The following is a 14,235-nucleotide window of genomic DNA, read 5'->3' on the forward strand; positions in this document are numbered from 1 at the left end:
ACCTTGCCTGGCCGCGGAGGTGTTGGGTACATACATAACTGTCATCATATCTCTGCAAATTGCCCACGTTTGAGTTTTGGGCAAGTACCGAAGTGGTTACCGGGGTGGCCTCAAGATAATCTTCTCTCGGAATGAGAGATATCCACTGCATTTATGCGCGTCAGTTCGAATCTGGCCTTGCCCATGTATTTTACAGGGAGAGGGTGGGATGACTCGCAGCGGCAGGGCAACCTTTTGCTACAGATGCAGAAGGGAACGTGTCCTGCGTGGCTTCCCCAGCACCAAGGTATGACATTGCAGCAGATTTACCTTACCAGTAGCGCGTAGCGTGTGACAGTCAAAGAAAAAAGAATTGTATCGAGAAACCATGTGGATGTGTAGGACCACGTGGAGCCCCGCAAACCGTTCACGAGGAATTTCGATCCCCTCCTGTCCCTCGTCTTCTCCTTTTAAGTACTTCTATCTCTCGAGTATCACCAAGAAAACACTCCCGACCATGTCCACCCCCATCCCCGTCGCACTCATAGGTCTCGGAGGAGTAGGCCGTTCCATCCTCTCTCAACTTCTCTCACCAATTTTATCCGAAAAATTCACTTTGGTACTCATCGCAAACTCCCGTCTTTCCTTATCTCTCCCACTAGCAGCCCCTCTAACACTCACCAATCATTTACCAATCTTAGAACAACATGGTACACCATTAGATCTACCATCTATCATTTCGATACTAAGCACTCATCCTTCCTCTCGATCAAAAGGAAGTATTTTAATAGATTCCACTGGATCAGATTCTTTACCTGGAATGTATTCTCAAATCTTAAGTATGGGAATAAACATTGTCACTCCTAATAAGAAAGCCGCTTCTGGATCTTTATCGTCATGGGAAAATATACAAAAAGTTTGTTGGCCAATTGGTAAAGCTATTTATTATGGTGAAAGTACAGTAGGAGCTGGATTACCGATTTTGAGTACTTTGAAAGATTTAGTTGAAACGGGTGATGAGATACAAAAGATCGAAGGTGTTTTCAGTGGGACTTTAAGTTATATTTTTAATCAATTTAGTACTGTTGAAATTAGTAATGTGAAGTTTTCAGAGGTGGTGAAGATCGCAAAGGAAAAAGGATATACCGTGAGTTGATTCTTTTGGGGTTTCCCTTCTATATCAATCTCCATTTGGACGAATCGTATTGTAAACTTTGCTTGCTTGTCTGATTCACTTATCGAACAATTGAGTGATTCACTTATCGAATGTTTTCGTGGTTGAATGATTGAATGATTGAACGATTGAATGTTCGACTCGACTGGATGACTGGCTAATAAATAGGAACCAGATCCAAGAGATGATTTATCAGGTACAGACGTAGCTCGTAAACTTACGATCTTATCAAGACTAGTACCAACTTCTCCAATTTTAATCGAAGGTTACGCTTCAGTACCAACTCAATCTCTGGTTCCTTCAGTATTGCAGGACGCGAATACGAAAGAAGATTATTTACAAAGGTTAGAAGAAGGTGATGAGTATTTTGATAAAATTCGTAAAGAAGCGGAAAATGAAGGGATGGTAATTAGGTATGTTGGGGTGGTTGATATTGTTGAAGGAAAAGTAGAAGCAAAATTGGCAAAGTGAGTTATTTCTATCTTTATACAAAACTAATCTCCCCAACATGTGATAAATCCTTTCCATGGGTCGTTTTCAGTCGAGCGTCATTCCGTGTCATTGAGAAGATTCATATGAATGAATGAATGAGTCGATTGGGCAAAAGGAATGGAAAAAGGAAAAAGGAATGGAAAATTGTTAATTGTTAATTTTATTAGATATCCAAAAGATCACGCTTTTGCAACTTCATTAAAAGGAAGTGATAATATCATCTCTTTTCATACCAAACGGTTCGTCAACTTTTCTTTTTCGATCCACATTTGATTTTGCCTTCCTTCTCTTCCTTCTGAATAATGGGAAAATTTCTCTAGGGTGGGGTGTGATGATAAAACTGTATTGTCATTGTTCAACTTTCGATTTGCGAGGGTTCAACGACTTTATGGTATGGATTAGAAAGTCGGTATGGGAGCCTCGTAAAACAGCCAAATACAAGTTTCAACTTCGCAAGTCGAGGTTGAGAAATGGAGGTGGAGGGTAGAAGTAGGAAAACGAGCTAACTACAAGTTATTCACCTAGACCACTCATAATCCAAGGTGCTGGAGCAGGAGCGGATGTTACAGCTATGGGAGTGACTAGTGATATGTTGAAGATATACGAACGTTTGTGTACTGTACGGATTTAACTTGTCTTTCTGTTACCTACCCCTTCCACCTTCTTCATCTTCATCCAATCAACCTTATCCGTGAAACCCACCATATTCCTTACTACTCCCATCATTTCAACAGAATACAATTTCATCTCTCTCCTCCTTGTTCCTACCCACATCACATCAGAAGAAGGATAATGTGAGAGAGGAAAGCAACGTGCCAAATAGACATTGAACGGAAATTGAAAATATATGCATGTGAACATCTATGTATATACAATACTCGTATTCTCATCATTTATTCCGGACCATCACTTGCGTCGACCTGCCATTTGGAGATATCTAAGATTGTTGTGGATTTAACATCGTCCTGAATATCGATCTGCGAAAAGATCATAATCCTTTATTGAAGAAAATAGGAGAAGGATGTTCTTGGAATTCCGGTTCTAATCGTTTAGGTTCTGTACTTGCTCTTTGTGGAAAGTAAGCGATAGCAGGTGGAAGGAATAAACCTAATGACAGACCGACTATTCATCAATCCTCCTTCCATCAACGAACATCAGAGTTGAGTTGTACGTACTTAAAGTCAATTGTGTCATAGTGGAAAATATCTTCCCTCTCGGTCCAACGAAGACATCACGTCTTTCAAGGAGGGTCATGATCATCGGTGGGAGGATAAGTGTGGGACTGTAGGTGAGCGATCAATTTTATAACTTGGACAGATCTTAAGATGATTGGGCATTCCAATAGCGGAAAAAAGGTGTGTCGAATACACGACTTTACGTATATTGACTTAACGGTTTCAATGGTAGACTTGACAATTTGAATGGTGGATGTGAGAATTTCGACCCTGGATCCTGGAGGAACTGTATGAGTGGGAAGTAGGAAAGAGCAGGATCCAGGAGGGCTGTATGAGTGGTAAGTAGGGACAATAGGAAACCGAAAGAAGGGGAGGGATAATGACGACTTACATATTGGTGAATACCCTACTAGCGGCAGATTGCATAACGGCCATTTGACCCGCTTTTGGACTTTTACCAAGTACATGTTTGTCTTCTGCTCCAGTGGTAGGATCTCGAGTCAAAGTGTAAATCTCTACTCCGTCACGCATCTCTTTCCATCTGATACAAGATATGCTGGGTTTCAGCTGACCCCAAAAACCTTTATCTTTCCTCGTGACTATTAGCCCAGGCGGGAGAGGTACAGGTACGCATGGTATTCGATCTTGATAATGAGGGTAGGAAAAGTGTTGATGACATTGTTCATGAACTACAATCTTCGTGTGATTGTGGGGGGTGGGTCAGAGGGGGAAAGCACAAAGTAGTAAACAGTGGATCAGAATCGACAGAGGCAAGAGAAGACGAATGGTTTGAATAACTTACTTGACCACTCCGGCAGAAGCAACACTGGCAAAAGGAACTAATTTCCCTAATAATTCTTTTGTCGTTCTTGATACTGATAATCGAGGCACGAGACGTGTAAGGCTGACAGCGAGGAAAACAGAGGTGAACGTTGCTGCGCAATAGGCTGGAAGTCAGCGTTGATCCCAACACATCTTTTCTGGCGTACACATGACTACCGTTCGCCAAGGTACTCGTGATCATGCCCATCGCCACTCCACGATGCCGAACTTTGGATTCACGTAAAGAAGGCCACTCTTGAGAGAGATGTGCATACGCTTGGGAAAGATACTGGTGAGTGTGTCATGTGTGAAATATGCTATCGAATATATGGGAGAACATGACGTGGTCTGTCCGATCGCAAACACGGGGGAAACGGTTAGAGGAGTAGGAAATATTCACCAGTGCCTATCTCAGTCGGAGTCATTTGAATGCTCTTATTGGCATTACTAAAGTTGACCGCTACGTTGAGAGTCTGATTTGCCCATTGCCAAAAGATCACACTACGAAGGCTAGGATTAGGCATGAGCATACCTGCCTGATTGTCAGTCGGTCGGGTTAAATTCCGCTGGAGACTAGCCCACGCATATTCTGTATTGTCAGCTATGGTCAAAGAGTCAATTATAATCTAACAATTGAAGACTGAAGAGTATATGAGAGGAGATGATGTACGTGGACACAGAGGAGGCTGTAGGCCAAGAGATGGGTGTGAAGACGAAAATACGAAGTTGAAGATAAGGGTGAGATTCGAACTCACATCAAGTTGGTAGGTACAAAAGCCGACATTCTGAAAGGTAATAGCACTGGTTTGCCAGTATCGGGATGTATGGAAGAGTCTACCACTGGTCTGTGAGCTTCTCTTCTATCATATCTCTATATGATCCTGTATAGAGACGAGAAGTAATTGAGGGAAACTGAGAAAGAAACCGAAACAATTGGGGTTATCAAAACCTTAGGAGAGAGCGAGAGAGAACAGAGACAGTGATTGAGGAACACTGTAAGATAAGATGCAGAAGAAAGACCATTACAGGGAAGGCGAATGGCGTATAGATAAGATGAAAACCAGGGTCACAGACTAAAAGATTTTGAAAGAAACTGACATTGTCTCGCTCGTTCATATTTATCTTTCTCATCCTTACCAACCCGATATCCTTTCGGACCCGAATCTTTGATAGAAGCTTCATACTTTCTTACATCTTTCTGAGCTTGGTCCAATTCTGAAGATGTAGCGAGTAAAGTGAGAGGGGAAGTGGTAGAGTAAAAATAAGCTAATCGACCAGCTGAACATTAGTGAGTTTCCTTTTTCCTGTCCTTTTCCCAAATCCCACAAATACCAGTCATATGATTTCAGTCTGGTCGTTATCCTAACCCTGACACCTCCAACGTCCAGATATGGTGGTCCTCACATCATCATGGCACGGGCCGCCATGTGGCAATGCTACAGCCGACCTTTGACAAGATAGTATCAACACGAACAGAGATAAGTACAGTGAGAGTGAGAGTAAAGAGGACGGTGGAAGAAGACCTCACTATATGTGCTCAGGTCGAAACGGGGTTTGGCTGATCATCAGCTTATTCTCGAATTCATCACGTTGAAGGATGCGGTATACCAGATGAAGGAATGAGTGGGACTACTTACAGATGTCATACAAATCTTTATGGTCCATTTCCCTGTCCTTCACCATCTCTACACTCTATCAGTGAGCCTCTTCTAGAGTTTTGACGAGTTTGATGCCGGTGTACTGTAAATTGGACAATGTCAAGGAGGGTCTGACTTTTGGTTGGGTGAGGGACGGAGATAGGATGCATGTCCGTTCACCCCGCGTCATAAGATCCCTCCCTTCTCTCTATGACAAGTCTAAACACAGCTCACCCTTTCCCGCTATACATCTCTTCCCAAGTGACTCTTCCCTCAATCTACCAAGCTCCTAGACTTTAGTCCAATACAAACTGGAGATAAACGGGACCAGGTGTATCACAACACAATCAAATGGGTCTCCTTCAATCCCGTCCTTCCCCCACTCCCCCTCCCAGCCTCCCATCCATCGGACCGACTCAATCTCAACCTCGCGGCCCACTCTCATACTTTTCCATCCACTCTCCCCCAGATACATCACACACCCACGACCTTCCCACTTCAACCGACACCACCCTCGTCTCCCATTACTTGACTCATAAAGGTTTACCGGAAGATGTGGTGGATCGAATACTCGGTCTGGCGGAGTTTTGGTCGCCATGTAGGAGACATTGTGGGAGAGAGATATGTGTTATTGCCGGTACTTTGATTTCTAGAAGAGGGGGAGCTTGGAGTAACGGACAAGAGGAGGATCTGACTAGGGAAATGGAAGAGAGAGAAAGGGCTGATCAGATGCAGCTCGTGGAGGGTGTTACCGAACTCAACGAGGATGGAGATGTAGAAGAACATATACGGGGAGAAGGGGTTGCGGTACATCAGAGAGAAGCAAGGGGAGAGGTAGGCGATGGCACTGGAAACCAGGGAGGGGGAAATAGGGAGGAAGAGGAAGATAGAGTTAGAGATGCTTGGAGTTTGGACAGAAGAGGAGAAGTTTGGTTTTTATCTTCCGAGCCTATTGGTTGTTCTCATCGTACTCTTTCATCTCTACAACCTTCTCAATTTCAGCATACCCAATCATCACCTACTTCTCAACTATCAAGCTCTCCAGAATCTCCTTCAACTTTCTCACATCCTCAACCATTACAAATCCGCCAAACAGCTCAGAAAGTCTTCGAAGGGAGAAAGGAGAAAATTTGGGTGTGGAAGATTGTCGTAGATACGTTGTCGAAAGATCAAGGATGGTCTAGTTCTGGACAACATTACGGTGAGCCTCACCTTTTTTTACTCGCTACTTCTCTGATGACTTCCTCACAAAAGGTTTTCAATACTTGCCATAATCTTATATCTACGTCCTGTGATGACCGTGAATTCAGACTGAGACGGTCCTGAAGGAACGATAGCAAAGCTGATGAATAGGAACATACCAACAATGTTATTCATGGTTCGAAGTAAGTCTCTGGCGAGATGGTAGAGAAGTCGAAGGAAGTAGATGTAGTATTCAATCGAATGTTCATGGTGAGTTCATCTATACCGCTTTCTTCGTCTCCCTTACCTATCTCTGTGGCTTGCTCTCTTTGTACGTCTGAGGGATCGCCATACGTTCACAAGAATAGCATTGACAATCCCAATTTTGCAACTGCTGGCATTCACGAGCTTTGATGAAGGTTTACGATGTGGAAGGTGAACTGACGATCAGCTGGACAGTACTTTAAATCTCATCGTAACGTCCTAGGACCTTCTCATTCATTAGTTCAGCAAGCTAAACAAGGGGATAGAGTGATGTTATGGGCTAGAGCTCGGTATCCCGGTTGGAGGAATCATGTACGGTAAGTTTTCTCCGTATACTTCTCTTCTTATCATATCTCTCAGTCCATCCTCCGAGACATTGGCATGTTTGCTTCTACATGAACATGTCATATCGAGTGAGCTGTCAGTTCCAACCTGCTCCCGATTCACGCTGCTTGGACGAAGATGAGGTGTCAGGACAGATGAATGAGGCATGACCTGACAAATCAGGGAAGCATCGATAACCATCTACACAGCCCCTTTCCCTCCTTCCGTCTAATCGTCTAATTCATCTCACAGTTGTTATATACTGCCAGCAAGTTGTATGCACATACTGTACCCGCATCGCATCGCATGTGTGTACTAAACCCTGAGTCGGCGTCGGGAGCATGTGATTACCGAGATGAACATGTCCGATTCCCTGGCCCTTGGGTTGTGGCACCGGTGAAGGAGAGTACCAATGGGCTTATGAACCTGTCATTCATGCTTATGACTACGCTCTTTACGATCGTCTCGGTGTGGACTGTAGACTGCTCTTTGCATGCTCTGCATACGACGAGAGGAAGAAAGTCAAGGATTTATACATTCAAACGCCGGCGACGGCGGCCGGAGTGGAAAAATAGTAACAAAGTTGCGACTTTGCTGTTTCCCGATCGATTGCCGGATGCTTTAATCTTTCCGTCTCTCTCCGTATTACTACTAAAGTTACTCACTCTCAACACTTGACTTCCTTACCATTTCTCCCTTGTCATATCATATCCTCATCCTCATCTTATTCACTCTACTACTCTCAGTGTCACTATCACCTTGCACCTTTTCAACCGTGTGAATGTGAGAGAAAACGAGACGTACGTCGTACGTCAACCTTCAAAAAAAAGCGGAAAGGTGACATCATCATTCCCTCCTTCCTTCTCTCGCCCTCTCTCTCGACACTCTTTCGACAATCATTCCCTTCCCCATAACATCTTCTCCATCTGGTTCTCCGCTGATGCTGATCAATTTTGACAGTTCCGAAACATATAGATCTTCAGAGCTTATCGTCTAAAATTGAAGACTTAGAAGTCTAGACTTATGACTTTTGGATTTGGGGTGATAGATTTCATTACGGCATAATCTTGCTTAAAGTGCAAAAAGTTCCACCACCACAGGTTGTTCCACCTCTTTGCTTGTAAAATTCTAGATACAAGATACATTTTCGGAGATAAAAAGAGGGTTAGTGGATTAGTTGATTAGGCCTAGTGGGGGAAAAAAGAGAAAGACTAAGGGGAATCAAATCTTGAAAAAACACACATTTGTATCATACACGAGGTTCGGGCATGTCACATTGCATATGTGAGTATTCTTCATCATCTGCCACTTTTAAAGGTAAGTAAGCTTGACTAATTTCATATCAGAATACATCGTCTTTGACACATGATGGAAGGACATGATGAAAATGTCAATGAAGGGATTTCTTCGTCGAATATAATAAGAGAAATAATGAATTCACATCCTTTAGAGATCACTTCGACATATGAAGAAACATCATCGAATGATATAATCTCTTCTTCTTCTTCTTCCCCTCCGAATATGACCAACTCAGAACCTATCATTCCTTCTGGGTCTCATGAACCGACTTCCATGGTCAAAGTTGAAAGAGCGGTATCTACAAGACCGACCACATCGAGGATATCACCAGAAGAAACGACCATGAAGATAGGTGGACAGTCAGAAAGAGTGGATGAAAGAATATCAACGGGAACCCATGATGAGAAGAATCTGGAATTGAAGAAAGATAAAAATCAAAGAGAAATTTCATCTTCATCTTTACAAGAAACGGATCATATGTTAAATGATTCAGTAAAATCACAAGAAATAAAACAAACTCCACAACAACCTTCTAAACCGATGATACATCTTAGAGTATTAATAATCTCTGGTCAAAGTCATTTATTCACATTCGAACCTACATTCACCGTTGGAAGGGTTAAAGAACTTATTTGGAGTATGTGGCCTTCGGAATGGGTTTCTCCTGCTCAACCACCTTCACCAAGTTTTATGAGAATTTTATTCGCTGGTAGGATATTGGAAGATGATTCGACTTTGATCTGTGAGTTTTTCATTTATTTTTCCATTGCTTTTCCTCGCAACATTAAACTTGTGTTCATAACGTGTCTTGAGAAATATACGGGATTTCTTCATATATATCAAGTTGTTCGATTCTTCTTCTGGAGGTTAATCCCGCCGAGTCATATAACACCGCCCGTCGCTCGGGGGGCGGTCGAGGGGACTCGACTAGATATTTGACAGCATCCTCCGGTTCTATTTTCTTACCTCATGTTTTGGTTTTATCACGTTGCTTTACGAAAATGATACAAAACGTCCCACGATGTTCAAAGTTGAATTTGTGTGAGGTCTTTACTGATAGCCAGCTAATAACCTTCCCGCGACTTTATCACCAACACCACCTACCGTCATTCACCTCTCTGTCAGATCTTTTTCAATCAGGAATGAAGATGGTAAGTCTCTATGAACCTGTGCCTTCTCCTTCGCTTCCTCTCAATCATATATCATTACACATCTTCACCTCATCACCTCATCATCCATAAATTTCTCCGTTCCCTGTTTCTTCAACAATGCACATAACCTTTATCGCACTTTCTCTCCTTCAAAGTCTTGTCATTTCATTCGCATCTCCTGGCTGTCTTACCCATGCCTGTCTCAGATTTTCAAACCGTCTCAACCCTGAACCATTATCGTCGTCTAACTCATCCTCACCTCATCCTCTAAAACCCAATTAACCAACTTGATAAACCTCTTTACCTGAGCTAATTTCAGATCCAAAGAAAAACACTGTATTCCCTCCTACTCGACACGGTAGAAATACTTCCACAGACGAAGTATCACGTTGTCGATGTCTCATCATGTAACTTCTTTTCAATCTCTTCATTCCTTCGAAATCATCAATTAGCATGTACGGACAACATGACGCAATACTCCTCTCATACAACTTGTGGTCAAACGACCCATGTAATGGTTTCCCTATCATGTCTCATAATTCGAAATCCCACGACATTCGTCGAACTCTTATTAGACATTAAAAATTACTTGATTAATCATTCTTTTACTCATACAAATACATTCTCTCCTCATTGTCCTTTCACTTCCTCAACTATAAATAATCAAACCGGATAATGAGGTATTGGTCATTGAGAAATTTGTACATTCAATAGAATTTTCATGTAGATCAAAGGTTTATGGGTTAATAGTGATGTATAAATTGTATTGAACAAATTTCAAAACAAATCTTTCAACCTGTTGTTACTTCGTGTCAATACCGACAGGAGGAAATTCGTGATATGATGGAATAAACTCATATCTCACTGAACATACTGAACGTATCGACTTATGACTATCATATTGACAAGTTTAGGTGAGTTGTCATAGGTTTAAATTCGACAGTACTCTACTCGTACTGTACTGTACTGGAGTATACACGTAACATATGTTAAGAGCGGACGAATGGCAGTTTGTATCGTAACAAATCATTTACATCTCTCAAGATGGAATGTAAGTACATTCTATCATCTCCTTACCTCTTGTGAATCCTCCATATGATCTTGCTATCACTACATACAAGATTCTCACAGTAATCCATCTTTCTCACTTCACGGTACATCGTCATATCCCTTACAATAACTCTTCCAGCTGATATGTCATCCGAGTGAGCTAAGGTATTTCAAATTCTTCCATCATCATCATCACCATCATCATCTCTCTCCTATTTATCATCACGAGCATGTATCCCAACGATGTATATCTGAAAGACCTTGTCGTTCATACCATGGACGGTGGGATATCGTATCTTTAATATGGTTGGTGTATAAGACAATTTTGCAAGATCTTCATAAAATGTAAAGATGTGTTGATATGTTGATGTGTTGATGTTGAAGATGCGTATGAATAATGTACTCGTACAATACCAATATGAAAACACGACTCGTTCAAACATAACTAACTTGATCTTCTCCCCAACCACTAGGAGCACCAGCTCCTACTAATATCTGACCATCTATCACACTTCCACTGGTTAAACGTTTATAAGTTTCTATGGTTTCTCCAAAACTTGATATTTGGTATATTCTTACTCTACGATCAAAACCTAATTGTCCGTAACCGGAATAAGAAGAACCTCCATCGAAACACATCCTAAAATAAAGTCAGTCAAGAACTTTGATTGATACATATGATCCAACTTCTCCTTAATCATCTCTTCTTCTATCATCTTTATCAGTACATAATTTAGATCATGAAGTTTTTTTTTTGAGAGTTTGGACACACTCAAGTCAGACCATGTAAATCTAGGAAAGAGGTGAATGAAGGAGAGGGGGGACAATTCATGTCTTTGGAAGGGAGAACAAATATGAAGGATTAAGGGAATGTGAAGTAGTAGGTAGATGGAGTGGAAAAACATAAGAATACTATATCACTCACCATACCCCATCAACACGTCTACATCTATCGGTATTATGACAATGACCATGACTCAATACCTTTACCTCTGATACTTTAGGACTATCAAACCAATCTTCATCTTGATCCGTTCCTCCTTTCTCATAAGATTCTTTTATTGCATTATAGAAAAAACCGGAATTATGTTTACTAGCTCCTGATTTATCTAATTGAACACCTAGATCTAATTCTTCATCGTCGAAACCTGATCGATCAGGTGGGTTGTATGCTTCTGGAAGAGGTATATGAAACCACATCATGGCATTTGGTTTTGCCAATTTTGTGCTTCTTCTCTCCTTTTCGTTTGCTTCTTGTTTTCTTATAAACATATTTTCATTCCTCTTGGCAGACCCTTCATCTCTGATAATATGATTATCAGAAGAGCTCTTGGTTTTACGCGATTCGGTCATATGTTCTCTTGGTTTGAAGAAAGATCGTGAACGACGATTCCAAATTTTACCAAGATCTTCAGCTCCATCAGGTTGGAAAGGTCTAGAAATCGGTTTGATGGAAGAAGATACGTTTCTGAACCAATCTATTTGAGATCTTCACATCAGCTGGTTCATGCAGGTTTTACAAAATGTAAGAGGACAGACGTTTTGAGATAATCGTAATCTGCTTTTTGCCATGGCAGGGATACTTTTTGATATGCATGGGAATCGAGGAAATAAAGTGTGAAGATATGTATATGGGAACTATTCTGTCAACTTGGCCGAAAGCCCCGTCGGGACACTACGCTAATCTCGAATGACTCACGGATCACTAGAATGGAGTTTGATATAGTCTATTCTGTCAGCGTTGGTCGATCATGAAAGTAAGAGCAAAGGTATGGCAAAGAGGAAAAGGACAGTGATAGAAGATTCGAAACTCACAGTTTCCAAATCCATCCACTGAGGAAGGACCAGATTTGACCAAAGAATAAGGCATGCTCTGTAACAACCGGATCTGATTCTCTCGATCATCGGCAATCTCACTATCATGATTTCCAAACACTGCTGTCCATGGAATCTTTCGGTCGATGACTGGTTTGGCAAATTTCGCAAGAACAGATCGAGCGTCGTACGATGTGCTTTGACCGTTTAGTTGGTCCCCGGAAAAGACCTGAGGTTAATGAAGGTCCTAAGATATTGACGCGGCTCACGGCCGGCTAAGTGATCACAGATCAGATCGTCACATACACTTTCATGACCCAGAAGGAAGTCAGGTGCGGCCAATTGACATGAAGGTGATCGTCTGAGATTGTGAGGTGAGGATACAAGACTCACCACCAGATCCGGCTCTTCAGCATCAAGTGCTTCTCCTAACCACTCGGCTGTATCTGAATCCCCCACACAAGGAGTCTTATCGGTGTCCCTACATTCACCATTTCCTACGGAGTAATGCAGATCGGCGACTTTGTTTCATCAACAATCACTCAGACAATTGGGTGAATCACTCACTTTGCATAATCTTGAAAGTTCCATCCGAATGGAAAGTCGGCACCTTCGTTTTCGACCATACTATATATTATCAGCCGAGGTTTGCAAAGTGTCCAAGCAAATACGTACCAGGGTTACCTCTTCGGAAAGCGATATCTACACTATCCCATCTTCCTGCTTTAGCATCCACCACCTTACCTCCCTGTACCCTCTCAAAGCCAAACCACGGATCCCCATCTCCATAGACCACATCCAATTCCGTGATATAATCTTCATCCATGATCTCTTGTCTCTTCCATCCATCCCACGTCTGATCGGCCACCTTGTACCAAAGTCTCATTGCAGGTTGTGTAGGCCAGATACCAGAATGTAAATCACCAGAGGCTTTGGTCCATCCTTCCAATTCCGAAGCGATGTCTTCAGGTGGGGGGTCGGGAGCTACTCGGATATCTGTGATGAGAGGCACGTCCAGACGACGTGTTCGACGGTAGTACAGGTTCAAGTACCTATATGTCAGCAAACAGTATCACCATACAGTCGAGGGAGGGAGGGAAGAGAAGGGGGACAAAGAGGGAAGGAGGAAAAAGAACTTACCAAAGACCTGTTCGAATGTTGAGATCTTTCTCTACGATGACCCATTTACCTTTAGTCTTGTCGAGCTCGCCTGTTGTTTCTGGGGCGCAGTAAGAGCCGAACAGATAAGGAGGGAAGTAACATGGTCTGACAGCGATTTCCGTCACTCCTGTTCAGCATTCGAAGTCCCAACTTGTTAAGTGATCACTCACATCCGGTTGTGTGCACGGCCAAAGGGTCCTGGAGTAGTCAGCACAAAAGTCTCACACTCAGACTTGAGAGAATCAGATGAAGGAGTATGAAGATGATGATGTCTGGTATGAGAGATAAGGGGCAAAAGAGATATCATAGTAGGACAGAGGGAGGAAACATACCCAATTGTCTAACGGTATGCTAGGTACAAAATCATCATCCTGTGTGGAATTGCCAACATTCAACACGTCGTCACCCTCTTTCCCACTATTGAGTCCACTGATATCTACCACATCCCAAGATTGCCATCCCAATTGCTGTTTCTTGGCTGGTGAGCGGAAATGTGAGAGAAGAGAATAAGAGATCAGACCGAAGGAGAAGAGGAGGATGAGGGCTATGAGGGGGAGTAAAGAACGAAGGTAGGCGAACCGTGGGGGTTTGTATCGACCTGGATAGTCTGGAGCCAGACGGGGCATCGTAAGAGGGTCATTCACTAGCTCTGAGCGGCTAGCGGTAGAGATTGGTATGGGAGCGAGATGGTGAAGAAGAGAGGTGAAAGG

At 42.5% G+C, this 14,235-nt stretch overlaps 5 protein-coding genes across 5 annotated transcripts; 3 read left to right on the plus strand and 2 right to left on the minus strand.

Annotated features, from left to right (window-relative positions):
* The first annotated feature begins 474 nt into the window (after positions 1-474).
* TREMEDRAFT_37511 (uncharacterized protein) lies at positions 475-2,516 on the plus strand. Its single transcript, XM_007002405.1, has 4 exons — positions 475-1,126; positions 1,322-1,620; positions 1,813-1,884; positions 2,159-2,516. Exons 1-4 carry the CDS (start codon positions 497-499, stop codon positions 2,274-2,276), a joined length of 1,119 nt encoding a protein of 372 aa, XP_007002467.1. The 5' UTR covers positions 475-496; the 3' UTR covers positions 2,277-2,516.
* A 117-nt stretch (positions 2,517-2,633) lies between these two features.
* TREMEDRAFT_59965 (uncharacterized protein) lies at positions 2,634-5,325 on the minus strand (the record flags this gene model as incomplete). The annotated part of the gene is made up of 10 exons (XM_007002605.1): positions 2,634-2,767; positions 2,821-2,927; positions 3,212-3,376; positions 3,623-3,767; positions 4,043-4,178; positions 4,225-4,231; positions 4,398-4,482; positions 4,741-4,920; positions 5,171-5,200; positions 5,280-5,325. 10 exons carry the CDS (start codon positions 5,323-5,325, stop codon positions 2,634-2,636), a joined length of 1,035 nt encoding a protein of 344 aa, XP_007002667.1.
* A 305-nt stretch (positions 5,326-5,630) lies between these two features.
* TREMEDRAFT_27701 (uncharacterized protein) lies at positions 5,631-7,281 on the plus strand (the record flags this gene model as incomplete). The annotated part of the gene is made up of 6 exons (XM_007002320.1): positions 5,631-5,949; positions 6,142-6,246; positions 6,385-6,480; positions 6,633-6,731; positions 6,913-7,042; positions 7,233-7,281. 6 exons carry the CDS (start codon positions 5,631-5,633, stop codon positions 7,279-7,281), a joined length of 798 nt encoding a protein of 265 aa, XP_007002382.1.
* A 1,544-nt stretch (positions 7,282-8,825) lies between these two features.
* On the plus strand, positions 8,826-9,513 carry TREMEDRAFT_28173 (uncharacterized protein; the record flags this gene model as incomplete). The annotated part of the gene is made up of 2 exons (XM_007002376.1): positions 8,826-9,090; positions 9,413-9,513. The coding sequence occupies 2 exons, from the start codon at positions 8,826-8,828 to the stop codon at positions 9,511-9,513; spliced, it is 366 nt and encodes a 121-aa protein (XP_007002438.1).
* A 1,471-nt stretch (positions 9,514-10,984) lies between these two features.
* On the minus strand, positions 10,985-14,151 carry TREMEDRAFT_28090 (uncharacterized protein; the record flags this gene model as incomplete). Its single annotated transcript, XM_007002359.1, has 12 exons — positions 10,985-11,189; positions 11,475-11,799; positions 11,935-12,038; positions 12,089-12,187; positions 12,249-12,276; positions 12,365-12,593; positions 12,758-12,885; positions 12,932-12,991; positions 13,040-13,416; positions 13,505-13,649; positions 13,696-13,723; positions 13,858-14,151. 12 exons carry the CDS (start codon positions 14,149-14,151, stop codon positions 10,985-10,987), a joined length of 2,022 nt encoding a protein of 673 aa, XP_007002421.1.
* Between the last annotated feature and the right edge of the window lie 84 nt (positions 14,152-14,235).

The sequence above is a fragment of the Tremella mesenterica genome (genome assembly GCF_000271645.1).
Source record: "Tremella mesenterica DSM 1558 unplaced genomic scaffold TREMEscaffold_2, whole genome shotgun sequence".
NCBI classification, from domain to species: domain Eukaryota; kingdom Fungi; phylum Basidiomycota; class Tremellomycetes; order Tremellales; family Tremellaceae; genus Tremella; species Tremella mesenterica.